The sequence below is a fragment of the Accipiter gentilis genome, chromosome 29 (genome assembly GCF_929443795.1).
Source record: "Accipiter gentilis chromosome 29, bAccGen1.1, whole genome shotgun sequence".
Taxonomy (NCBI): Eukaryota; Metazoa; Chordata; class Aves; order Accipitriformes; family Accipitridae; genus Astur; species Astur gentilis.
This window is the reverse complement of record NC_064908.1, coordinates 5488188-5511450: the sequence shown is the minus strand read 5'-3', so window position 1 is coordinate 5511450 and position 23263 is coordinate 5488188. Positions and strand designations below refer to the sequence as shown.

Sequence of the window (23263 nt, the reverse complement as noted above, 5' to 3'; positions counted from 1 at the left end):
TGCAAAACTGCATCAGCATATTGGGGATTACACGCATGTGATTAACAGGGTGTCACTGAAACACAGTTACCTCCAGGGAGAAACATGGTGACTTTATCATCTCCCAGCACTGCTGCAGGAGGGGACACAGCAACTAGCTGGACATGCCTGCAGCTCCTGCTTGGAAAGGGGCAGCCCCTCAGGGGATGGAAATGGTCCATTTTCAGGGAAGCAACTGAGTTTCAGCCCTTTCCAACAAGGTGTTGCATGGACCAGGGTAGTCTGGCTCCTACGTGGCTCTGATGTCCGGTATGTAACATCCGTGGATGCAGCATTTGCGTACCTCTGCCCACCTGAAGGAGGTTCTCTGCTGTCCGATCATGGCACCGAGATGCCACTTGGGGAGCAGAGATGTCATCTTATCATGAAACTGGTTCAGAAATCACTGTGGAAGGATGAGGAGGCAGCAGAGCAGACAGATAACCCATGCAACTGCATAATATTAATTTCCTTTAAAAACAAACAAACAAACAAGCAAACTGTGAGGCCAAAAAGTGAATTCCCCTTCATACCATGAAGGAAGTAAATCTCTACAGGAGAGGAAGCAGATAAGTAACTACTACCAAACATCACAAGTAAAATGGCTGATAATTATACATTGCCTTCTACATACAGCCTAGGAAACGTCTGAGACAAAGCTTCAGACCTTCCCCAACCCCAATCAGGACAAGGGCAAACCCAGGCCCGGCTCTCCCTCCACTCCTGAATAATGTTCTGCTGAACTATAAAACCTGACTGATGTTTTATGCCACATCCACCTCTTTGTGCTGTTCAGGCTGGATTTTAAAGTTCTGGAGAGGTCAAGAGGAGTCAAAAAGTAAAGTTTTCCATGTGGGTGCTACCAACCACCACATAAACAAGCAGTCTTCCACCAGCACGTCTAGTGTCTCCAGGGTTTGCTTCCAGTTCTCCCAATATGACTGTTATCTCACACATACACCCCAGAGGAATCCACGGTACCTGATAAGCTGCAGCCAAGAGCAAAAACAGGGCTAAGAAGGCTCTTTCCACAAGCCAGCGTAATGCTTCTCAGCAGAACAGTAACCCCTCTTGCAGTTTGCAAAGCTGATCCCTGCCTGACTACTGTTTCTTGCAAAAACCACGTAGGCTGGCCCAAAATGCAGCTCCCAGTACGTCCAGATGAGTTGGAAGCGCAAGCTGCATACGGCACGTAGCAGCCAAGAACAGCCTGTCAAAATGAGACCGTTGCCTAAAGAAACCAGTAAGCAGTTACAAAACCAAACATCCATCAGGGAGGAGATGCACACTATGGCCGGAATTCAAACCCTTTATTGCTGCCCAGTCCATGGAGGTGCTGGGGCTTCCCCACGGTGCTCTAGATATACACAGCATGTGCATTCTTCCAGTTCTTCAGCAGGGACACGAGGAAGCTGACGACCAGGTAAATTTTGGAGATGAGTTTGTCCTCCGTCATCTTCATGCGACCGTCAGCCACAGCCAGACTGAGCACTGGGGACAATGACACCGAGGTCACTTCATAGAAGCTTTGCAGTGGAACTGTGAGGACCGCAGCCTGCTACCTAATAAAGCCAGAACAGCAGGCTCAGACCTTGATGATCAGGGCACAATTTCTATTTATGTCGTATTTTGGGCAGCCCTACGATAGCTTCAGTATACTCAGCCACTAACTCACTGGTATGCAAATACATCAACAATTTGGCTCCCTGGAGGTTTCTTTCCTCCAGCTAACATACTTTGAAGCCTCATCAGTCCACTGTCACCTAAAATAGTTTAAGAGATTCTTACTATAAAGAAATCTGTGCTCTCAGCATTAAGAGCATCACTTAATGCTTTGGTTTCATTCCTCTGGCTGGATCTAAACATTAATGAGCAAACTTGAACCAGTAACATGTCACACCTACATGTTTTAAACCCTCTTCTCCCTTTGTAGATGTAAATGTTTATGAATTTTTAAATAGTTCCTGAAATACGCAGTGCTTTAAAACCTCCATTAAAACTCTAGCACTACCTCCCTCGGAGTCCATCCACCCTCTCCCATCCTTATCTTTCCAGTCCCCCTGCCAGAAGGTGCCCAGATGAGGTTTCCAGTGGGTGTTTTCAAGGATACTGGATAGAAATCTGGAAACAGTCATGCTATAGAAGCTCTTTCTATTAGTGTATCATTAAATACCTTGCAGTGACAAGTGCCATCATCGCCATGTGGAAAACCAGAAATGTGACACAGAGCAGGGCCACTTGCAGGCCCCAGGAAAACAGAAAAAAAAAAGGCAGATTTAATGTGGAAAATTCAAGTTTACCAGTTCTTCATCTAAACCCTGCTCTTCCGCATCCTGAGATTTGTAAATCTCAGCAGACCAAATAAACAGATCGTTGCTGCATCACCTGAAAATCAGCTTAGCCGTCGGAGAGAAAGGCCAACATGCACAAAACATACCACTTGTGCCTTGCCTCCTTTGAGCTAAGACAAAGTCATGATGGTCAACTAAGCCTAGTCCAGAATTATCATCTTCAAAGAGCCTCAAATCAGTTTATGTCTTGATTCAGTGGCGTTAAGGGCATTAAGAACTAAGTACCTGTGAACTCCACGATGCAATATTGCTTGCCAGGGTCTCTGGGCCACCACAATGTTGGAAAAAACACCTGAAGTATAAAGGTTTTGGACCACATGACTCTGCCTTGGCTACCAGGCTGCCACTGTGAGGAAGGAGGGAGGTCTGCCAGCTTTTGCAGACTTGGAGCCAGGAAGGAGCAACCTGCTTCATCAAGGGCTGACACTGGGAAGACATTGTACTTCTCAGCCCTGAGAAACAAAACAAGGGTGCAGGTACACACAGGAAATATTGCAGCCATGTTGCTCCATTTTTAACCACAAAGAGGATATAGGTTGATTCAAATAAGTAGGTACACCTGCAAACCAGACTGGTGAGACACATGGATGCTCGATCAGGCTCTTCAGATTTACAGGTTATCAGAGATGCTGGCACAGGATAGGGGACATCACGTCATCCAGCATACTCATCAAACCAAAGGGGACCCGAAAGCAGAGAAGGGCTTCCGCTTCTTCTGCAGCTTCTCGCTGCCCAGTCAAGTAAATGTGGGGACCTGCTCGACAGAAAACCCCTTTTTATAAGGGAACATGCAGGCAAAACAGGCAACCTTTCCTCTCTGAGGGGAAATGGCAGCTAGCTTGGGCCCAAGACCACTGCAGCCCACCTTCAGGCTCTCTTCAAGTACTTGAGTGCCAACATTATTCCATTAATAATGAAAAAATAATAGATTTTTTGTTTTCCTGATTACAAAAAAGCCACTTTTTGGGCACTAACCATCTACAAAAGAGTCACCTTTATGCAATTACCCCCCTCCAGGCTATACTCTGCCTAGCCACCCCTCTCACCCGCGGGCCCAGTGCCAACGTGGAGCAATCCAGGGCTTTGCGGTGCTAAAAAATCACCAGAAGCCGAAAAATCCTTGACTTAGTATAAAAACTACTTAGCAACAACTAAAAACATCAGTGTGTTGTCAACATTATTCTCACACTAAATCCAAAATATAACACTATACCAGCTACTAGAAAGAAAATGAACTCTAACCCAGCCAAAACCAGGACATGCCCACACCGCCGGAGGTTGGGAGAGGGAGAAGGGAGTCCCTGCCCGGCGACATCCTGCAGCCCAGCCCCTCCACAGCTCCTCCTCCGCCGCCATCTTGGGACAGGCGGGGAGGGAGCCGCCATCTTGAGCGTGGCAGGGCAGGAAGGTGGGAACTGCCATCTTGAGTGTGGCAAGGCTGAGAGCCAGCCCAGAGACAGAGCAGAGACAGAGATGACTGAAATGTATTCATTGTTTAACCAAGAAAACCTTCATCTTCAAGCCTCGGGGCATGCACGGGGCTGGGATGGCATCGCCCAGCAATAGCCCACCTCAAACCAGGCCAGCGGAGCACAAGGCACTGCTGCAAGGCCCCAGGCAGAGGTGTGGGCACTCTGTGTGCCACAGCCCATGCTTGCTGGTGCTCCATCACGCTGGTGGTGAAACCCAGTGAGGGACTGGGCTGCAGCTACCACCACCTAATGAGCATCCACTGCCCAAGGAAGCCATTGCCTTGTGGTTCCCTTTGGCGCTCACCTGGGAGGAGGAGAGAGAAAGGAGAGAAATCAAGAAAAGGGAAACCCACTGCCGACCACGCTCCGGGACGGCTTCTGCCAGCACTTGCTGGTTTCCTACCACCTGGGGCAGACCAGGAGCATGGAGGCTGCCATCCCCCCATGGAAGAGACTCCAGCCCAGCCTGGAGGGCGCAGGATCCATCTCACCTGGCTCCTTCCAGCACAGCCTGCAGTGACTTCTTCAGAGCCGCATTGCTCCGATCCAGAGCGGCAGCCAGATTGCTCTGGTGGGCTGGGGTGACCTGGGATGGAGAGGAGCAGGGAGCTCATAGAGCTGCACTGCCAGGAGCCCACCTGAGACCTCTGGGCCAGGTCCTGGGTCAGCTGCAGCTCACCAGCTGGTCTGCAGGACCCAAGCCTGGTCTTACTCACCTGGTTTTGGTACATGGTGAGCACTGCCGTCACCAGCTTGGCATAATTCAGCGATGTGGCGAAGGCTGGAGCCTGCCGGCACAGAGTCATGACTAGGAGATCAAAGAGCTTGGGGGGGAGCACCTCCTGGAAGAGAGCCACGAGCAGGGAAGAGAGCTGGTCCTTGCTCCAGTGCTGCTGGAGCCATCAAGGAAACCTGGGGGGGACAAGAGGGGGTGCCCTCACCTGCCGCCCCAGCACAGCCTGCAATACTGGCAGGAGCTTCTCTGATAAAGGCACCTCCAGGACTTGGCTGCAAAGGATGTTAAAGAGGAGATGCAATGCTCACACGGCCTTGCTGGTGCTCCTGAGTGGCTGGAGCCAGCTGGACCCATCAAGGAAGGCACGAGGGCCAAAGCAGAGCTGTCAGCCCCATAATCTCTTACCTTAGCACCAGTCGGACACAGTCTGGCTCCAGGCACTCCTCCACAAGCTCACACACGAGCTTGGTCTGCTCAGCACCTGCAAAGGCAAAGCAGAAAGGGGAAAGCCTCCAGAGGCTGCCAAATCCACGGGGATGTGCCTGACCCCTCCTAGCACCCCTTCACACAGGGGTACATCCCAGTCGGGACACCTGTAAACCAAGCAGTGCCCCTTCTACTGTTCAGGATAATCCAGCTTCCTTTGCCCATCTGCAGCAAGGGTTTAACTGGCACCAGTCCCTAGGAAAAGAGAATACTACTGTGGCAGGGATTCATGCAGGACCCTCTTCTCATGCCAGCAGAGCCACCCTGGGGCAGTTTTGGCCCCAGCATTAGGAGTTGTCAGGAATCCTCAAGTCCATGGAGGGATGGCAGCTGTCCTTTGGGAGAACTGATGCTGGAAACAAGCCTGGCATCCCCTCCCTCTCCGGCATCTGTAAAGCCACCTCCCATCCTAACTCCCAAGTGTTCACCTGCCCAGATAAAACCAGCACCATTCCTCCGTGGTTCCTAACACATAATTTGGGTGATAAAAGACTCCCAGGAGACAGCACTCTGCAGCTGGGGCTTCCCTTCCTGCTGGATGCAGCCCACAGCCCCTCTCCAGCTCCCTCAGCTGCTCCCAGAAGAAGCCGTGCCTCCTGTGAGCCCATCGCACCTTCCCCTGGCTCCCGCAGGACCGCAGCCACCAGGACTCGACAGAAGGGCTGGGAATACTTGGAGCAAAATGAAGCGAGGGCAGCCATGAGGTGGCGAGAGGGCGGCTGGGCGAGGGACAGGACCTATGGACAGAAAAGGCAGGAGATGGGGATGATGGTGAGGGAAACTGGGTGCAGGAAACCTCTGCTGCCCTCACACTTACTCGCTGGAGGAAGAGCTGCTCTGCCAGGATGGCTGCACTGGTGTAGCTGAGGTCGGGGGTGAGAGCCAGCAGCCAGCTGCAGAAACGTGCCAGGAGGTGCTCTGGGCATGTGGAGAGCTGGAGGAAGGAGCACAGACCCTCGAGCTGGGGACAGAAGGGACAGGGACATTAGGAACAGCAGCAGGCCCTCCATGGCACCAGCAGTTGCAGCAAGGATGCTGAGGCTCACCTGGCTGGGAGAGCAGTTGTTCAGGACGTGCAGCTCAGGTGGGACACTCAGCTCTGAGTGCTACAGGGAAACACAGTCCTTGAGTAATACACCAAATACAGCAATCCACAAAATACAGCTCCAGGGCTTTTCTCCTCCCTACCGTCCCCCACTTCAGCCAGCGCTGACCCCACAGGCTGCCCATCATACACCAAATCCCTGCGAGGTGGAGGCAGGTATTAGTACCTGAGCCCAGAGGAGGTGGCAGCAGGGCTGTCTTTTTATCCCCCTCCAGTCATCCCTGTGAAACCCACCTCGTCTCCCATCCCTTCTGGAGGCCCCAACATGAGCCTGTTTAGACCATCAGCTCCAGAACAGAGACAGAAGCAGGCACTTACATTGGACTCCTTCTGCATCAGCATTTTCAGCCTCTGTCCATGCATCTGAGGAAAATGAGATGAAGGAACAGAAATCAGACTGTAAAGGCTCACTGGCTGTCAGGGAAAGAAAACCCTGCCCAGTACCTGGAGAAAGGACTGGACCTCTGCTGCCAGCTCTGCCTGGGAAATCTTCCTGGGCTTCCTGGCTGCATCCTGCTGGGAACATTCTGGAGCAGATCTGGCTGGGCTCTCAGCAGATCTGTCCCCTGAAGGCTCCACAGGCACCTCCTCTTCCACCCCTGCTGCATCCCCACTCTCCTGGGTTCTCGGGGGGTCAAACGCTGCCTCCTCCAGCAGCAACCTCTTCCTCTCTCTCTCCTCATCCAACTCCAGGCTCTCCTCCGACACTTTCTTGTGCTTCCCACCTTGAAGCACAGAGTCAGCCACATCCCCAGCGGTACCGGGCTGCTTGCTGAAGCACCAGTTTAGTTTTCTTTGCCCCTCTGGTTTGTTCTGGGCAATTTTCTGGCACAGGCACCTAAGCTGCTGCTGGCACGCGGAAGACAAGGGAGCAGGAGGTGGGGAGCACTCCTTTCCCCCTGATCCCTGCCGGAGCAGATCACCCAGTGTCCGCACCCAGGGATCCACATGGGAATCCTGCTCCAAGGCCTGGAGCAGCTGGCTGAGGCAGCCTCCCGGCATCACGGCTTGCACCACGAGGAGCAGGGAGAAGAGGTTTCTCTGGCACACAACAGGAAGCAGCAGCAGACGTGGTTTGCTGTTAAAAAGGCAGAGGTGACAAGTCAGAGCAAAGCCCTGAGTCCTCATTGCCAACCTGCCCTGTGGAGCAGGGTCTAACGGGACTAGGAAGCGAGAGGAGGCAGCAGATGCCTTTGCCAGCTTTTGCAGACACAAACTGGAAGACTGGCAGGTCCCCGCTATGATCCTGTCTTCACGTACAGACCGCTGCACCGAGGGAAGAGGATGCACGGTGCTGAACTGGGCACCTGATGCGCCAAACCTCCCACAAAACACCGAATTTTGGAAACGCGGCCAACTCACACAGCCAGGGCCCCCTCTGGCCCCTCCAGTATGGGCTCCTCGGCGCAGAGAGCTGCGGTGAAGGCCTGCCAGGGAAATGCCTGACCCGGTCCCTCATGGGCCTGGACCCGCTGCAGCATTTGGAGGGCAGCCAGCACCCCAGAGGAGCCGGAGGCAAGCGTGTGGAGCAGGAGGCGGCACGGCTTGTCAAAGCTCTGCAGCCAGGGCAGGCAGGGGGGCTCCATTGCTGCTGGAGGGGGGGGGGGAGCTTCACAGCCACCTGCAAGAAAATTGGGGAGAGCCTGACATGGGTCACACCGAGAAAGGTGCAGGGAGGATCACTACATCCAGGTCCTGGCCAGCTGTGCTCTGGAGCAAACCTTGGCGTCCTCCCTCACCGGCTGCGGTTTTGGGGGGCTGCCCTTACCTGTGCGCGGGGCAGGGGGGCATGATTATCCTCATCACCTGAGGATGCAGAAGCATTACAGAGGATCACAGCCAGGCCAGAGGACCAGGAGCTCCTCAGAGCCCTCGAAAACCACTTCACTCGCAGCTCCCCTCGCTGCCCTCCCGGGGGGCCGAGAGGAAAAACCCCCGAATGCTGCTAGCGGTGATCCCCCCACCCCACTACGGCCCCCTCCTCCGGGAACAGACCGGCCCCGGGCCCGCAGCCACCCGGCCCTGGGGCTGGCCGTGCACTGCCCCGGTTACTGCGGTGCTCGGTTATCAGCTCCCGTTCCCGGACAGACACTCACCGCGGGGAGAAGAGGTAGGGCAGGGTACCCGCTGCTCCCCCCCCCGGGGTCTGCCCGGTGCCGGTGCCGCGGTGCCCGCCCGTACGCACTCCCCGCCCCGGGGCCGGCAGCGCGCGCCACTTCCGGCTCCGCCCCTCTGGAAAAGCCCGCCGCGTATGTAAATCAAGTCCGCATGCAAAAGTTATGTATATGAACCCTTAAAGCCAAACCCTAACATCCCCCAACTCCAGCCCCCAGGGGGGTGGTGTATTCCCCCGCCTCAGCCCCCGGAAGGAGAGCCCCCAGGCAGCGTTGCATCACACGGACCACTTTATTTCATAATTTCCAGATTTGGCTAAAAGCAGTTTAAAAGAGTGCCCCACAGCTGCCCAGCTCCTTGTACCCCAGCCCCGTATGCATTAAATCCCCCCACTGCTGCCCCAGCACCCAGCTCAGCACCCCCACGTCCCGACGCCCCCGAGGTCTCCCATGGGTGCAGAGCGCTGCATTGCCAAGGAAGCGAGGGCAAGAGAAGGGGGGGGCTGTGCCCCGCTGCCCTGAGACCTCTGCAGCTCTGTCACCCCCCCCCACCCCTTCTGCAGCTTCCTGGGGGAAGCAGCAATGTGCGACCTGCTGGGGGTTCAGCCATCAACATGGGGGTTGCTGATAAACACCAGTCAGACTATTATCCCATCCAACCCCATCCCTGCAACAGCCTGCATGCCCGGAGCCCCCCCAAACCAATGCCAGGAGCAGCTGAACACATCAAAAGCAGATGCTACCCCCTCCCAGAAGATACTTCTTTGCCATCAACGGCATCCAGGCCCAGCAGGGCACAGCGTGGCTTAGCTGGAGTTGCTTAAGTTGAAGCGCATCTCGTAGCCATTACGTGAGTACCGAAAGTCTGCCTCCGTCAGGGTGACAGCCCATTCAAGCACGCAGATCTCATCATCCTCCTCGTCAAAGCTCTCCAAGGAAGGGCTGAACTCCTGCAGCACAAGAGAAAGGATCAGCCCCGGCCCCGAGCCATGTTGCATGGCCATGCCATGCCCTAGCCCCCCAGGACACACCACCCCACTTACGATGGGTATCCTTGGTGGCTGGCCAGCAGGCAGCTCATGCAGGTAGATGCAGTCTGACTTGAATGGGCAGTGGCCGTGGTTCTGGACAAAGAACTTGCACCTCATTTTCCTGTGGGATTCAAAGCACAGTCGCAAGCACAGCTCCGGGAGCAGCACAGAGCCTGCAGCCCTGCAGCCTGCAGTGCCATGCACTCACCCCGTCCGTGCCTTGAAGGTTTCGATGAGCTTCTCCTTCTCACCCGCATCTGAGACCCAGTATTTGTGGGGGATGTAGTAACTGGAGGTGACCCGGCACTCTGGGCAGGCCCTGGGTGAAGGTAATGGGTGCAGGTGGGTCTCCCGAAAAGGGAGAAGGGAGTATGGGCTCAGTACCCATGATGGGTGGTCCCACCGTCACAGCCTCATCCAGCATCCCTGTCCCCATCACAGCTCCCAAGTGCCTGTTCCCAAAGGAAAGTCGCTCCAATCCCAAAGCCACATCACCAAACCCAAGGAAGGATTTTAGGTTGCAGAAGGGGTGACGGTGACCACCCTGCCATGTCCCCATCCCCACTCACTTGATGACCGTGCTCTGGAAGTCCCGGCTGCGACGCCACTTGCGGATGCAGCCCACGCAGTACGCATGGCTGCAGTTTGGGAGGATCCCAAAGAACCGCTCCTCTGGCAGTGGCTTCTCGTACACCCGATCCATGCAGATGCCACACACCACGGCCTCACTCTGGGTCCTCAGTGCCACAGTGGGGACCAGGGCTGCCGCAGCACCCGGCTCCGTCAGGACCTGCAAGCAAAGCAGCACGGCGTGGCAACCCTCCAGCTCCACCATTGCCTCAGTCTAGGGGACCGACACGGGGTGATAGGGACCGCCTGGCTGCAGGAGACCCCCAAGCCCACCTCTGCAGGGTCAGTCAATGTAGCTGTCTCCAGCACTGCCTCTCTGGGGTCAGGAGAATTTGGATCCAGCCCTAGGCCTTGCGGTTGGGAGCCTGCAGGCAGGAGAGCTCTTAGAGGGGAAAAGCACACCCTGCTCCATCATCAAAGAGGCAGGCTGGCTGCTTGGAGAGCACAGGCTTAGCAGTTAAGGTCCCCACCCTAAAAAATCTGCTAGGAGAGCTTTCCACAGCCTCAGCTGGGCCCTGCCCAGAGATGGAGGGAGAAGGATTTGGGTCAAGGGCAGACACATGCACAGGATGCTCCACCATGAGCGCACCAGTACCCTCAGCACCCCTGGGCAGCCTTGCACCTACCTGAGGCACCCTGAGCTTGTGCAGGGACAGATTCTCCACCGATGGCCCCACGGGGGATGTTACCAGGTGCTGTAATATTCTCCTTGTTTTTCTTTTCCTCCTCAACCTTCATACTTGCAAACTTGAAGGCCACGTGCGTCACAGTGGGGACAGGGTGGACCAAGCCACGCCGGGCTCCCCCCCAGCCCTGGGCTGCTGCTGCAGGCACACGGCCAGGGTCCGAGCTCCAGCGGCTGGGGGGCACGGTGGGCCTGGGGCCATAGAGGGTCCCCACCGGCACCGGCTCCTCTTGGATGTGCTCATAGCTGGAAGAGCCCAGGGACAGACAGACAGAGGGTCCCATGAGCCCAGCATGACACCTCCTGGCTCCCCGGCCCCCTCCTCACCCCTTACCTGCACTGCTCTCCGTAGCTGCAAAATCCCCTCTGGAAGTACTTGCAGATGTGGACTGACTTTCTGTCATGCGAGAAGCGGCAGCTCTGGCCCCATCGACAGGATCCGCGGGCAAAATTCCTGCCAGCCAGAAAAGCCGCATGGCTGGGATCAGACCCCCCTCCAGCCCCGCTCCGCCGGCCCCGCGATCCCCCTGGGTCCCAGCTTTGCCTGGATGGGGCCATATTTTCAGAGCCCCCACGCTGGTGTCTGGGCTCAGGAGCCATCACAAGGGCAGAGCCCAGCGAGGAGCCAGGGCTCCCTCTGTCCAGCCTTATCTCCTGGCTAATTGCAAAGCAAATGAAGCGCAGGGCTGAGCTGCTGCACAAGTCTGGGCGCTCTCCCCGGGGCTGGGGGAACGTGGAGACAAGCCGGGGCTGTGGAGGGCTGGGGCAGCCCCCCCAGCTCCCCGTGGGGGTATGGAAAGGGGCAGGAGCCCTCGGCTTGGGGCTGACAGGGAGGGGGTGCCGGGACGGGGTGCTGCCGGGGACCCCCAGCTTCGGGGGGGACAGCTGGATGGACAGGCTCTGTCCTCTCCAGCCCCTCACCCTCCAGGGGAAACGGACAGGGAGGGGGTTCAAGGGCATCACAAACGACTCTCTGCCCCCCCCCAGTGGGGGGCTCACAGCCCTGTCTCCAGCCTATCTCCCCCGAAAGCTGCTCCCAGCTGCCCGCCTCCCCGCAAGCCCTACCTGCACAGGGGTCTCCGATAGCCCCCCTGGGCCCTTAATGCCCCAGATGCCACCAGCGAGCCTGGCTCCATCTCCTCCCCAGCAGCCAAGAGGGCTGGGCACCCTCCCAGGGCTATTTATGGCCTTGGATGGTGTCGTTGTTTTGGCTGGATAGAGTTAATTTTCATCCTAGTAGCTGGTACAGTTCTGTGTTTTGGATTTAGGAGAACAAAGTTGATAACACACTGATGTTCTAGTTGTTGCTGAGCTGTATTTACACTAAGTCAAGGACTTTTCAGCTCTCTGACTGCCCTGCCAGCCAGGAGGCTGGGGGTGGGAGGGCACAAGAAGCCGGGAGGGGACACAGCCAGGACAGCTGACCCCAGCTGGCCAAAGGGGTATTCCATCCCATGGGATGTCATGTGCAGTACATAAATTAGGGGGGAAGCTGGACGGGGGCTGCTGCTGCTCGGGAACTGGCTGGGCTTTGGTCAGCGAGCAATTGCATTGTGCATCACTTGTTTTGTATATTCTAATTCTTTTACCATTATTGTGAAATGTGTTCATCCGATTCGTGTCAATATAAACAATGCTAGGGCCGCATAATAAAATGTGACCCTCGCTGTATATGTAATCTTTAACCATTTTGTCCATCCTCGTATAACAGCAGGCCGGGAGGAGACAGATGATATGTATATAGTTCTTTTTTTCCAGCCCAAAACTGGTTTTGTTGTTGACTGCACAGTGTTAAACAAGAGATCCTAGGGGAGAACTGAGGCGTTTAAAGGTATGCTTAGCCTCAGAGATTGCAGTACTCAGGGTCTTGTTGGGCAGTTTGTTGTATGCATTTGTTGAGGGGGAGGCGTCTTTTGTGAACTTGTTTGGGTTCTGGTGACCGCAGCTGGTGCTGTGCAGGGTGTCGGCTGTTGCACAGGATGTGTGCTGTCTGCCCGAGCAGGGGGGGAGCCTGGTCAGAGATCCGTTGTATAGAAGACCCTCAGCCAAGGAGAGTTTAAGAAGTTTCTGGGAGAACTACTGCACCCACACAACCAGGAGGTGGAGAGTCTTTTAGAAGAACACACCTAGTATGAATATGTAACTGATGTTAGACTATAAAAGAAGCTGGGTTGTTTTTCACAGCGCACATCTTGGTAGAGCTGAGGCTCCTGGCGTGCCCAGCGCTGTTTGTTTGCATTTATTAATTTAATAAATTGTAAACTTTGATTGGAATCCTGTTTGAGACTAAATTAATTTATCACAATTATTATAATTATTATTTCCCCTTTCTTTTCTGTCCTATTAGACTGTCTTTATATCAACCTGTGAATTTCACATTTTTTTCTGATTCTTTGCCCCATCCCACCGCAGGGGTGAGTGAGTGAACGGCTGTGTGGCATTTAGTTGCCCACCGGGTTAAACCATGGACAGGCTGGTGGGCTCAGCCTGGTAACTGTCAGGTAGGCACAGTGGCTTAACCCTCACCCTGCTGCTCCCCCCAGCCCAGCTGGGAGCCTTAGGGCTCTCTGTGCCCCCAGATACCTGGGAAAGGCCAGGGGCATTTGTACAGCTTCCCCTGGGGGCCCTCGAACTGCGTGGGGCAGAGGGGAGAGGGAAGCCTGGGGGTCTGCATGCTCCCTGCAAACTCTTGGGTGTTCAGACCTGGCCAAGAGCAGAGCCCGGTGCCAATGCATGGCCAGGCTGGCCCTGAGCCCATCCTTGCACATCTTGGGGTGGCGATTGCCGGCCTCAGCTCATTGCCCGGCTTCACCCCGCAGCAAGCGCTACGGCTAAGATTTGGGGCAGGGAGTGTTTGGCTCTGAGGCTGGGACCTGCTGGTGCCCGGCTCTTGCTGCCTTTAGGTCTGATGGCAAATGCAGGCAGGAAAACCACAGCAGCTACAAGACTTGGGAATCACGGCAAATCCCTGGAAATCACAGCAAATCCAGCAAATTCCATTGCCTCTGCTGGAAACCCTCCCAAGGACAGCCCCCCAGGGGCCGAGAGAATCCCACAATGAAAGGCTGGACGCTAAGGGGTTCTTAAATATTTAGTTCAGATTTATTTAAAGTCAAGTCAGTTTGTGGACACTATTTATATTATTAAAAACACTTGGAGGTTTGTACTTCTAGCAAAAATATACATTTCAGTTTGAGGCTTGTTACACTGTCGCGGAGGGAAGAGCAAAAAGTTCCCCAGGTGATGAGCACGTGAGTCCTGCATGCCGGCTACGGTGGGGGATGCCACCGGGGGCTTCGCATCCCCCGGGCTCCATCCAGCACACGCACATCTCTGGTGCCTTCCCCAAGAGGGCTTCAAAGTGCTTTAGAAACGGTAATTCATAACACCTGTGCGAGGTAGGGAGGGGAAAGGGCTGGGTGGGCAGAGAGCAGGGAAACTGAGGCACGGCAAGAAGCCGGAGGGCGGTGGCAGCAGGGGCAGGTTTGGGAGTGGCCAGCCCTGTGACACGGAGGGGAAGCCCAGTGCTCTTCCCCTTTGGGTTTTAAAGGAATTATTGCACCAGGGAAATCTGCTACCCTGAAGAGGAGGAAAAGAAAATAAAACCAACTAATTTGCTCCCACAACCCCTCCTTGGGAATATCAGTATTTTAATAAGGCTGCTTGAGACACACGGGACCATGAGCTGCAGACGGGTAAGTGCTACTTCTTAGGTCAGACACCATCATCCCAAGAGGGGACCGAGCCCTTCCCAGATCTCTCCTCTCTCCCAGAGCCCAGGTGATGCAGCCCCCCCCCCCCAGGGGTCCCATCCCAGGCACAGGCAGCACTGTGGCATTTCACTAGAGCTGTGAGATGGTGTGAGGTAAAGTCCCAGAACGGCTCTGGGCTCAGGCAGACCCCGAAGCCTGGAGCCGTACTCACACTTGGGACAGTGGCAGAGGAGGGCAGGGCAGTTTCCCTGACCCAGCCACGCTCACCAGGAAGCTCCTACTCATTGTGAGCATCCCACCCTCTCCCTCCCCTTTTATAAATACTTGGCGTTTATACTGTGTTTTACAGCTGCAAAGCTCTTTGCTAGCAATGCGCTAGATAATCCTTGTGCTCCCCCTCTGAGCAGAGAGCAGGTGACAATCTGGCTCCCTTTCACAGAGGGGAAACTGAGGCAGGGTGTTAACAGACAGGTCAATGCCCTTTCAGCATCCTGAGCACTGTGGGCTGGCCGTGGCTTTCACCTTGCTGGTGTTGCTGAAGGCTTTGCTTGCTCTGGTGCTCACAGGAGCCATGCTGCTGGGGAGCCTCTGCTGCCTGCACTGCCCTGCAACACCCCCAGAGCTGGGCAAGGGAGCTGCGGGACAAGCTGCAAGCCCTGCCACCTAAACCCTGACCAGTCCCAGGCCTGCCCCTGGCCCTGCACAAACCTTTTTGGTAACTCACATCTGTGCAGAACAGCCTGGGGAAGCACACAGATTCTGGCCTCTGCTCTGAAGATGAATTTTTATGAGTCAACCACTTTCCCTCCCAACTTCCCATCCCTACCGCTCTCATACTGAGGGGCAGGCTCTCTCTGAAACGGGGGTACCAGGAGCAAGGGCTCCCACACGGCACTCGGGGGAAGGCAGAGATCACACAATCCCTCTGGGAGACACAAACACGCTGCACAGCAAGGGGGGGCTGCAGCTGAGGGTCTCTGCTAGGACAGCCCTACCCGTCTTCAAATACTCTGGCTTTTCTTTGGAAAAGAGAGAAAATTCCTTTCATTACACTGTCCTAGACTTCACGGCTCAGGACTACGTCTTCAGAGTGCAATACAAAAAAGAAAATAAAGACACGCTGTAAGTGCTGTTGCTGGCCCCACTGGATACCCGCACCGTGCTCAGGTCTCCTAATGACCAGAGCATCCCCCACCGTCCCCAGGCTGCCACAGGAACCCCACCGTCCAGACCATGTAAACCGGCCGGCTGCTTCAGGGGCCCCAGGGAGCAGGTAAAGAGCTGGGCCGTAGTAACGGAAACAGTAGCTTATGATTTGCCTTTGTAAATTTGTTAGTGTGTGTTAACGGAAGCCCTGGCCTAGCAGGTGGTGGCTGCAAAATCTTACGGCATCTTGCCCTATGTACCGTACGTCAGGGTCACGTAGAAAAGAGTTTCCAGTAGAAGAAATGGAAGACATGGGGAAAGGTTTTCTTTGTTTCTTTACAAAGAGTCTTGATGGGAATCCATGGCTTCATTCTCATAAATAACAGGTCCTTAGTACATGTCCTTGTAGATCTCCTGCAGAAGTGGGTGCAGAGATGTCTCCGTCTCTGTCTTCTTGATCTTCTGCACCAGCTGGGCGTGCTCCGTCACCAACTGCCGCAGGTCAGCCATCTTCTGCAGCAGCTTGGGGAAGAGGTACTGGGCATCCGGGTGGTTGGACTGCAGGTGAAACTCCAGCGCTTGCAGGATGTTGTCTTGGATCTCCTCCACCTGCTTCACGTTCATCAGGCCAGGACGGTCTGTGGAGAGGAAGCACGGTAGCTGTAGCGTTATGGTGTAGCCCTCCAAAGTACATGCTCCTCCTGGGGAAAGGGAGACGGGGACTGTAACCCACCCACCGTGACTCCAACCTCGTCAACTAGGCAAGGGGAGAAGCGTGCCCTTGGACAAAATATCCCACAAGCAGCACACAAGAAGGAGATGCCATTTCTATGCTCCTTGTTCTTGGTCCAAGCTTGCTAGGCATCACCGCCATGGAGAAGCTTTGGTTTCACTTCTTCTCTCATCCCCCTAAGACACCCCTGGCTGATCTCAGGGCCAGCTGCAGCTCAGCTCCCCCAGCCCACTCCAAACCACCTCTAAGTACAGGAGGACTCTTCCTGACACTCGCATGGCCAAGGGTGCCCGCTCACCTCCGCACAGGATAATGGCAGCCACAAACAGAGACAGGTCACTGTCATCCAGCTCCAGCGCATTGAACTTCACAGCAAACTCAAATTTGGGCTCCATGATCTCATTGAAGGGCTTCCGCAGGCTACGCAAGAACTCGCGGGTCACGAAGCCGTTCCCATTGGCCACCAACAGCCCGTCCTTGTTCATGATAGAGGCCAGCATCGCGAAGATGGCCTCATGCACCCCGTACTTCAGCAGAGTCACTTGGTCGTTCAAGTAGAGGCCTATGAAGCTGGGGATACTCTTGGCGAACTCGGTGAGCTCCCGCACAGTCTCCACTGTGGTGCACTGGCAGCGGTAGAAGACGTGCACCCCGATCTCCTTGTAAGGGGGAATGCCATTCACTAGCTGTTTCCACACCAGCCCCTTTTCTGCCTGCCACAAGGTGTCCATGTCATGGATCACAAACGGCTGCTTGAAAAAGAAGCAAGCAGTTAGCAACCTGCTGCAGGGACTCGAGATATCAGCTCTGCCAAGGACACTCGCATTTGTCTGCCTGTCCCTTTGTTGTTCTCTCCCTGCTGGAGCCGACAGTGCCGGGGCAATGTGCACCCCACACATAACAGCACAAGTTTGCAAAGCAATGGGAATTTTACCAGCGAGGGGCAGAATGTGTAGAGTCCACCTGGTTGCAGCTGGGAAATGGTGCATGTGGAACAGCTGCAGCAGGAGGGAGTTGAGCAGCATCTCCCAGAGAACAGCCCCCCCCCCACCCCGTTGGTCATGGCCAACCCCACCTGCCCTGGGGAGGGAACTTACTGGGGTGCTGCTGGCCTTCCCGGTCAAGATACCTCTCGCCTTCTTTTTGGTCATGTTGAAATTTTTCAGGTAGGCGTTGTAGATGTGCTTGGAGAAAGCTTTCAGGTCAGCCACCTGTGGGTTCTGGCAGCTGATTTCGCTCGCAGTCAGCCCCGCCACCAACTTCCTTTTTTCTGCCTCGGGCATGCGGCCAAAGCGGATTGCTGGGAAGGGGGGAAACCGGTGGGTCAGGACACTGGGGACGACCCCAGGAGAGGCATCCAGGGAGGCAGCAGTCTACTCTGCCACCGCGGACTGAGGTCTGCTGGTGAACACCTGCAGCTATGCAACACGATGCTTCTCCAGGGCTGCAGCTCCTCTGGCACCGACACCTTCGTGAACCATCCATTACTGCCAACACAGCCTCACACTAAGCTCCCATCCCCACTCCTCTGGGCTCTCGCATAAACCCTGCTTCCCACATAAACACCTTTGCTTGGCCAGGAACAAGATGGTTACACCTGAAGTTTAAAAATCTCAGCACAGAAGAGCAATCTGTGTGTCCAGTTCCCTCTGGGTCAACCCATAAGGCACAGCCATATACCAACAGCCAGCCTGCATGGTGGGAACGAACAGCCCCTTCTCATATAGAAGAAGGGGATGAAGGGGATGAAGAGTCAAAGGCTCAAAGCACTGGGTTTGAAAGATGATCCCCTAGCAAGAAGAGAGCCACGGAATAAAGCAAGCTATATACAGCCTCCCCGTGCGAATCCTTCATAGACGGGCAGATGGCCCTGTGGCACCCAGCCGACCAGGCCTGTGGACAGCAGTGACACTCACCATTATGTGACATGCCCAGCGAGAGGCATTTCTGGAAGCGGCAGTACTGGCACTTGTTTCGGTTCTTCTTCTGAATCTTGCAGCTCCTCTCGCACTTCTCGTACTTCAGCTTCATGCGGATTGTCCGGCGGAAGAAACCCTGCAGGCAGGCAGCACAGAGGGGGATGCAGAGCAGGAGGACAAGGGAACAGCAGTGTTAGCACCTGTGGTTTGTGACCAGGCTGATTTATTATTCCCAGGAGCCTCATGGAGGTTCAGAAGGGTGGGGAGGAGGAGCCCTGGGTCTCTTTGACACAAGCAGAGTCTCTGTCTCAAGGAGAGGTTGTGCGGTGGGAGAAGGGGGCTGCAGAGGAGGAACCGTGGAGGGCAGCCCACGGTCAGGTGCTGGAGAGCCGTGTGTGTGATACTGCAGGCAGCCAGCAGGGAGGGATGGAGGAACAAGCTGTGGGCCGGCCTCAGTCTGCAGGAATGTCTGGCAGGACCTGGGCTGCTAACGCAGCCCCGCTGGCATCTGCTGTGGGGGAAAGAATTTCAGAGGCACATCCAAGCTGCAGCCAGTGATCCCAGGGGGATAAACACACAGCTCACTGCTGATCTGCAGCACAGAGAGCATCTTTAAAACAAAGCCAGGGTCCCCGTGGGGATAGAAGGATTTGCCTTACCAAGTAAAGCATGACGGGGCAAGATTTGGGCCATACGCATCTCGGCTGCCTCCCCCAGGACAGTATTTGCGTGTCTGCCTGTACTCTTCACACTCTCTGGACAGGTTGCAAATGAGTTTTTTACAATCACTCAATCCCACATCCCTGTTTTGCTGCAAATCTGCTTGCCTGAAGAGATGGCATGGTCCCTGGGTCTAATCTCTGCTTGGCATTGCTGAACCCAGCCCTCACCAAGGTGTACATACCTTGCAGCCCTCGCAGGCATGCACGCCATAGTGAAACCCCGAGGCTTTGTCTCCGCAGACCCTGCACTCCACGTTCAATGCTCCTGAGGCTGCCTCCTCACAGCCCATCTGCAGTTGGTCCGACAGGGAGGGAGAGGAGCTCTGCGAAAGGTCTGCAAACACACAAAGGGATATGTACCTTTGTGTAGTAGCCATAAGCCCAGCGTCGTGCCTAACTCCTCCAGCCATGGAGCTGCTGAGGGATTTCCAGCACTGTCCCAGCCTGCCACTGGCATTGCATCTGGGCAGTTAACCTCTGAGATCAGGCACTGGCTGCAGGCAGATGCCATGCACAGAGCCAAGAGTGCCCCCAGCAGCTGAGAGACTCCACATCAATGCTGATTTCTTCCCTCTGGCATTCATGTCTAGGCAATGAAACCCAACCAGCAAATTTTATAATCCCCAGTTGGCAGGCGGCTGGCACAGGGCTGCCCAGCTGGAACGCCTGGGGCTCTGGAGGAGCCTCCTCAGCAGCAACAAACCTTCTCCCCCAGCTGCTACAATCGGTTTGCCCTAAGGACTTCAAGAAGCGGCCAGGGAAGCATTCTCAGGCACCCTGGGAGTCCCCTCACTCTGGGGTGGGGCACAATGTTACCTGCCTTTTTAATTTCTGTCTCTCAACCTGCTGCCAACAGCTGTGCAGTGACCACAGAGGAAGAAATAAGCCTCTCCATTAACTTGGCTCTCAATGCATTATTTCACAAAGGGAAGAGATTAAAACAAGCCAAACTCCACTCGTGGACACGTCCTCTGCCCTTGCAGCTGAGGACGCTGCCCAGGAGACGTGGATACCTGGACCCTCCAGGGACAGACAAGCTCCCGTGGCTCCACTCACCTGTGTAGCTGCTTGAAGGCAGCGAGCTGTCTGGTCCTCCACTTGGGTCCGAGGCTCCGCTTGCCACCATCACTGCCTCTTCCTCCTCCTCTTCCTTGACCTCAGGTACTTCCTCCTGTAGTTGTTCCATAATTGATCACCCCTCAGTGCCAAGACTGCAATCCCTGTCATAGCTCTGGCATCATCCGCGTCTATCCGAGATGGACCCTACCAGGCTGTTCCTGCTAGCCTGCGGGACAGAGGGAGAAACGTGCAGTGTCAGCTCTGAACGCCCACACACAGCATCTCAGCAGCAGGGCGATGTGTAACCATGCTAGTCCTGCTCTGCTTTCTCTCCTTATCCAGGGAGACAAGTAGAACCCGGGGCTTTTTAAAGGCCACTTGGCACTCTGGTATAAACACCCTGTAGGACTCGAGGAAGCAAAAGCTCACCAGAATCGTATTTAAAGCCCAGCAGACAGAGTCCAGACCACAAGCCAGCCCAGATGCCACTCAGAGACCTGCGCTCCCCAGCTTGCAAGTCCCATAGCAGAAACAGTGCCCCAGACAATGTCCCCCAGAGTCACTAGCACCCTGGGATGTCACAGTGGTAGTCAAGGCTGGGGTTTGATGGAGCCAACACCACCAGAAAGATTAAGGTAGGGCTGGCTTCACCCTCCATCCCCACCCAGCCAAAGCAGAGCTTGGATTGATGGCAGAGGCTGATCAAGGTGAAGCGGCTCTGTGCCCTTGGGTGGGAGATGCTGGGGGAGCAGGGCTCAGTGCAGCAGCAGGCAGTGGCTGAAAGCCGCTGGCTTGTGTGAGCCATCCGCAAGACCGATTACTTCCTGCCGGCTCCTGTGCTCACGCTCCTTCCCATTACAGCATTGCCAGTCACAGCATTTGTGTTTATTTTCACTCGTCGTGTTGTAACTGGCCCCAGCTCCTCTGCCAAGAGCCGCTGGGTTGAACGTGTTGCTGTTGCTCCGTGCAGCTGCTGGGCCGTGCTCAGCCACGGGGTCCAGCAGTGTGATCGCGATGGCCACACAATCCAGCTAGTGTCTTAATCCTGGGTTTCCTGTGGGAGGAACGGCCCCATCCTCCCCCCGCATGCTTCCGCTCCTTGTTTGCCTTAGTCCATCCCAAACAGCCCACAAAAAACTCGAGCCGTGCAAGCAATGCATCACTGGTACCATGACCATCGCAGAACTGTTCCCACCTCCCTCCTAACCATGCCAGATCTCGCCTGAGTGTCCAGCTCACACTGCGACATCCCAGCACGCATTTACCTCCAGATCTTGATTCCTAAACTGACTCTTGCTTGAGTAACTAATATCTCAAGCCCAGTTTATGTAGAATTGCATCCAGTTCCTTAAAGGAGCTATTTTTAAGTGGAGAAATATCCATTAGAAAAGCCACTGAAATCCAGCTTCCACCAGGAAAGCCTCAATTTGCAGGCGCAAGTTAAATTGATGCAACATCTTCAAGCCTGCATCAGAGAGAAGCAAGGTACTCGCAGGGGACTCGCACAGGGGCAACCCCCAAGCACTAGGATGGTCTGTGGCCCATGCCCAAGCCCATGCCACAGCACAGGGCTTGCTGAGGGAGGGCAGCAGTGACCCAGGACTCTCTGGGCTCATTTTTCCTCTCGCCGCAGACCTTCACGCCTGGCACTTCGAACTTGAGCTGCAGCCAGCTCCTTGGATTCACTGGAAAGCTGTCAGTGCCGAGCAAGGTCAGAGCTCCCTGCGAGATCAAGCGAGCAGCCGAGGGAGAGGACAAAACCTGCAAGTGGGAGGTTGAACGCAAACACATTGCAAAGCCAGGACTCAAGTCATCCCCCAGAGCTTACGTCTCCTGTGGTCGAGGGGGCCTTGCTTTTTGCCCTCCATGCTGAGAATTCAGACTGCAGGACAGTTTTGTTTCAAGGAGAGGTACGTTAGAGGCAACTTGCAAGCACAACTGCCCTGCTCTCCTTTACAGCAGGAGCAGGCAGAGGGGTGCTTAAACAAGGGCAGAGCGCTCCCTTCCCGTGCCTCCGCGAGAGCACTAAGGGACCATTGAAGGGCTGTGTTATCCTTGGCCTCCTCTCACACATCCCGCGTGGTGGGACATGGCACACAGGCAGGAAAACCTATTCATTGGAGATGGAGGGTAACGAGCTCGATCGTTTTGAAGGCTATATATAAATGAATGTACAAACATCAGGAAAATGCTTTTGCCTGGAACAGCAGTTACTGGGGGAAGCTTGTGGCAGGAGAAACTAGGCTACAGTGGAAAATACAACCAGCAGCAGCTTAATGAGCTTCTTATTAGCTCTCCTTTGTCTCTGGCATCCAGCACAGGCCACTTGCTTTAAACCCAGTGCAGATGGAACCCTCTGCTTTGTGCCAGATGCCTCATGGCACGTTGCTGTTGGAATAACGTGGGCACATTCCTTCAGCTGCATCCCTGGCATGCTGTCCTCCATCCACTGGGTCTACTCAGGGCCACGTACTTCCCGGGTAGCAACAAGTTTGTGACACGCAGCTTGCTCCCCAAAACCACCACAGCAACCCCAAAAGTGTGCTTGGAGTCGGTCTGGCTAGAGACAGGTGTGCAGGCCCAAGAAGGAGGAAAGCAGAGGGCGAGATGTGCACAGACAGCAATACCACGCTCCAGCTAAGGCTCCCCATGTGCACGCAGGCATTAAAGGAAAGATAATGGTTCGGATCCCACCCTTCAAGAGTGGCTGGAGAGCCAGAGAGAGAAAAGCTTTCACCAGAAGGCTCCGAATATATTGTTTTAGTATCTCCTTGCAGGCCAAGAGTACAGGAGCCTGGGCAGAGGGAAGCTGTGAGAGCTGTTTGCACACCTGCTTTTCCCTTAGCCATTCCCCTGTTTTCTAAACAGCAGAGATAGAGGGAGAGGAGGAGGGAAAAAAGGATTGATTTCACACAGGCTGCACCCCCTGCCTTCAGCAGATGAAAGGCAGGGCATGGGCTGTGCCTGCACACCCCAGTGTGGAGCAAGCTGGCTTGGCAGGGCCCCCGGACAGATGCAGACCCCCAGCCCTCCCCTCTGGGCCAGGGCCAGTGGCGTGGCAGCATGCAGAGACTGTGGAGATTTGCCGAGGTTTCACACGTGCTCCTCCATTCCCCTGTGAGCCTGGTGGTTCAGAGTGGGGTATCCCGGGAAGCTGGAGCTCCCCAGAGGTTTGTCCAAACTCTGTCCCTCTAAGCATGAGGAGGGACTTGCCCTGCCACCACAGCCATGGGCAGGGTCATCACAGCCCTGCATCTTTGTGAGATGACACCAGGGATGGCTGCGTGGATGGCAGAGGTTGGCCAAAGGGTCCATCTCAATCCCAGGACCTCTCCACCCGCTT

At 55.2% G+C, this 23263-nt stretch overlaps 3 protein-coding genes across 10 annotated transcripts; all 3 read right to left on the bottom strand.

Moving 5' to 3' along the window:
* Positions 1 to 1254: 1254 nt before the first annotated feature.
* Positions 1255 to 8346, bottom strand: FANCE (FA complementation group E). 7 transcript variants are annotated; one of them, XR_007509883.1, is made up of 13 exons: positions 8265 to 8346; positions 7531 to 7974; positions 6613 to 7246; positions 6487 to 6531; positions 6110 to 6169; positions 5881 to 6024; positions 5677 to 5800; positions 4983 to 5058; positions 4783 to 4849; positions 4558 to 4683; positions 4333 to 4427; positions 2192 to 4145; positions 1255 to 1580 (listed from the first exon to the last, which is right to left on the bottom strand). XR_007509883.1 is itself a non-coding variant. In XM_049831719.1 (13 exons), the coding sequence occupies exons 3-13, from the start codon at positions 7752 to 7754 to the stop codon at positions 4142 to 4144; spliced, it is 1599 nt and encodes a 532-aa protein (XP_049687676.1). In that variant the 5' UTR covers positions 7755 to 7789; positions 7937 to 7974; positions 8265 to 8346; the 3' UTR covers positions 1626 to 4141. The 7 variants fall into 7 exon arrangements, 6 of the variants coding, with proteins under 6 accessions (XP_049687680.1, XP_049687676.1, XP_049687675.1 ...); XM_049831719.1 differs by lacking the exon at positions 1255 to 1580 and having other exon boundaries at positions 1626 to 4145; positions 7531 to 7789; positions 7937 to 7974; XM_049831723.1 differs by lacking the exon at positions 2192 to 4145 and having other exon boundaries at positions 1263 to 1580.
* A 742-nt stretch (positions 8347 to 9088) lies between these two features.
* On the bottom strand, positions 9089 to 11764 carry LOC126052358 (probable E3 ubiquitin-protein ligase makorin-1). The gene is made up of 8 exons (XM_049832910.1): positions 11694 to 11764; positions 10963 to 11082; positions 10570 to 10874; positions 10217 to 10308; positions 9883 to 10157; positions 9522 to 9632; positions 9326 to 9434; positions 9089 to 9232 (listed from the first exon to the last, which is right to left on the bottom strand). The coding sequence occupies exons 1-8, from the start codon at positions 11762 to 11764 to the stop codon at positions 9089 to 9091; spliced, it is 1227 nt and encodes a 408-aa protein (XP_049688867.1).
* Positions 11765 to 13708: 1944 nt separating this feature from the next.
* PPARD (peroxisome proliferator activated receptor delta) lies at positions 13709 to 20117 on the bottom strand. 2 transcript variants are annotated; one of them, XM_049831729.1, is made up of 6 exons: positions 19918 to 20117; positions 19044 to 19195; positions 18137 to 18275; positions 17318 to 17520; positions 16519 to 16972; positions 13709 to 16125 (listed from the first exon to the last, which is right to left on the bottom strand). In XM_049831729.1, the coding sequence occupies exons 1-6, from the start codon at positions 20045 to 20047 to the stop codon at positions 15878 to 15880; spliced, it is 1326 nt and encodes a 441-aa protein (XP_049687686.1). In that variant the 5' UTR covers positions 20048 to 20117; the 3' UTR covers positions 13709 to 15877. The 2 variants fall into 2 exon arrangements, with proteins under 2 accessions (XP_049687686.1, XP_049687687.1); XM_049831730.1 differs by having other exon boundaries at positions 16519 to 16969.
* Positions 20118 to 23263: the final 3146 nt, after the last annotated feature.

What these genes read in the sequence shown, in the direction of transcription:
- FANCE (XM_049831723.1), bottom strand. Translation starts at nt 7,754, where the DNA reads ATGGAGCCCCCCTGCCTGCCCTGGCTGCAGAGCTTTGACAAGCCGTGC. An exon ending in ACAACTGCTCTCCCAGCCAG is followed by an intron (nt 6,025 to 6,109) that starts GTGAGCCTCAGC and finishes TTCTGTCCCCAG; the next exon opens with CTCGAGGGTCTGTGCTCCTT. An exon ending in AGCAGCTCTTCCTCCAGCGA is followed by an intron (nt 5,801 to 5,880) that starts GTAAGTGTGAGG and finishes TTCTGTCCATAG; the next exon opens with GTCCTGTCCCTCGCCCAGCC.
- LOC126052358 (XM_049832910.1), bottom strand. Translation starts at nt 11,764, where the DNA reads ATGGAGCCAGGCTCGCTGGTGGCATCTGGGGCATTAAGGGCCCAGGGG. An exon ending in TTCCAGAGCACGGTCATCAA is followed by an intron (nt 9,633 to 9,882) that starts GTGAGTGGGGAT and finishes ACCTTCACCCAG; the next exon opens with GGCCTGCCCAGAGTGCCGGG. An exon ending in AGCCACCAAGGATACCCATC is followed by an intron (nt 9,233 to 9,325) that starts GTAAGTGGGGTG and finishes CTTGTGCTGCAG; the next exon opens with GAGTTCAGCCCTTCCTTGGA.
- PPARD (XM_049831729.1), bottom strand. Translation starts at nt 20,047, where the DNA reads ATGGAACAACTACAGGAGGAAGTACCTGAGGTCAAGGAAGAGGAGGAG. An exon ending in GGAAGGCCAGCAGCACCCCA is followed by an intron (nt 16,973 to 17,317) that starts GTAAGTTCCCTC and finishes TTCTTTTTCAAG; the next exon opens with CAGCCGTTTGTGATCCATGA. An exon ending in TGCCATTATCCTGTGCGGAG is followed by an intron (nt 16,126 to 16,518) that starts GTGAGCGGGCAC and finishes TCCTCTCCACAG; the next exon opens with ACCGTCCTGGCCTGATGAAC.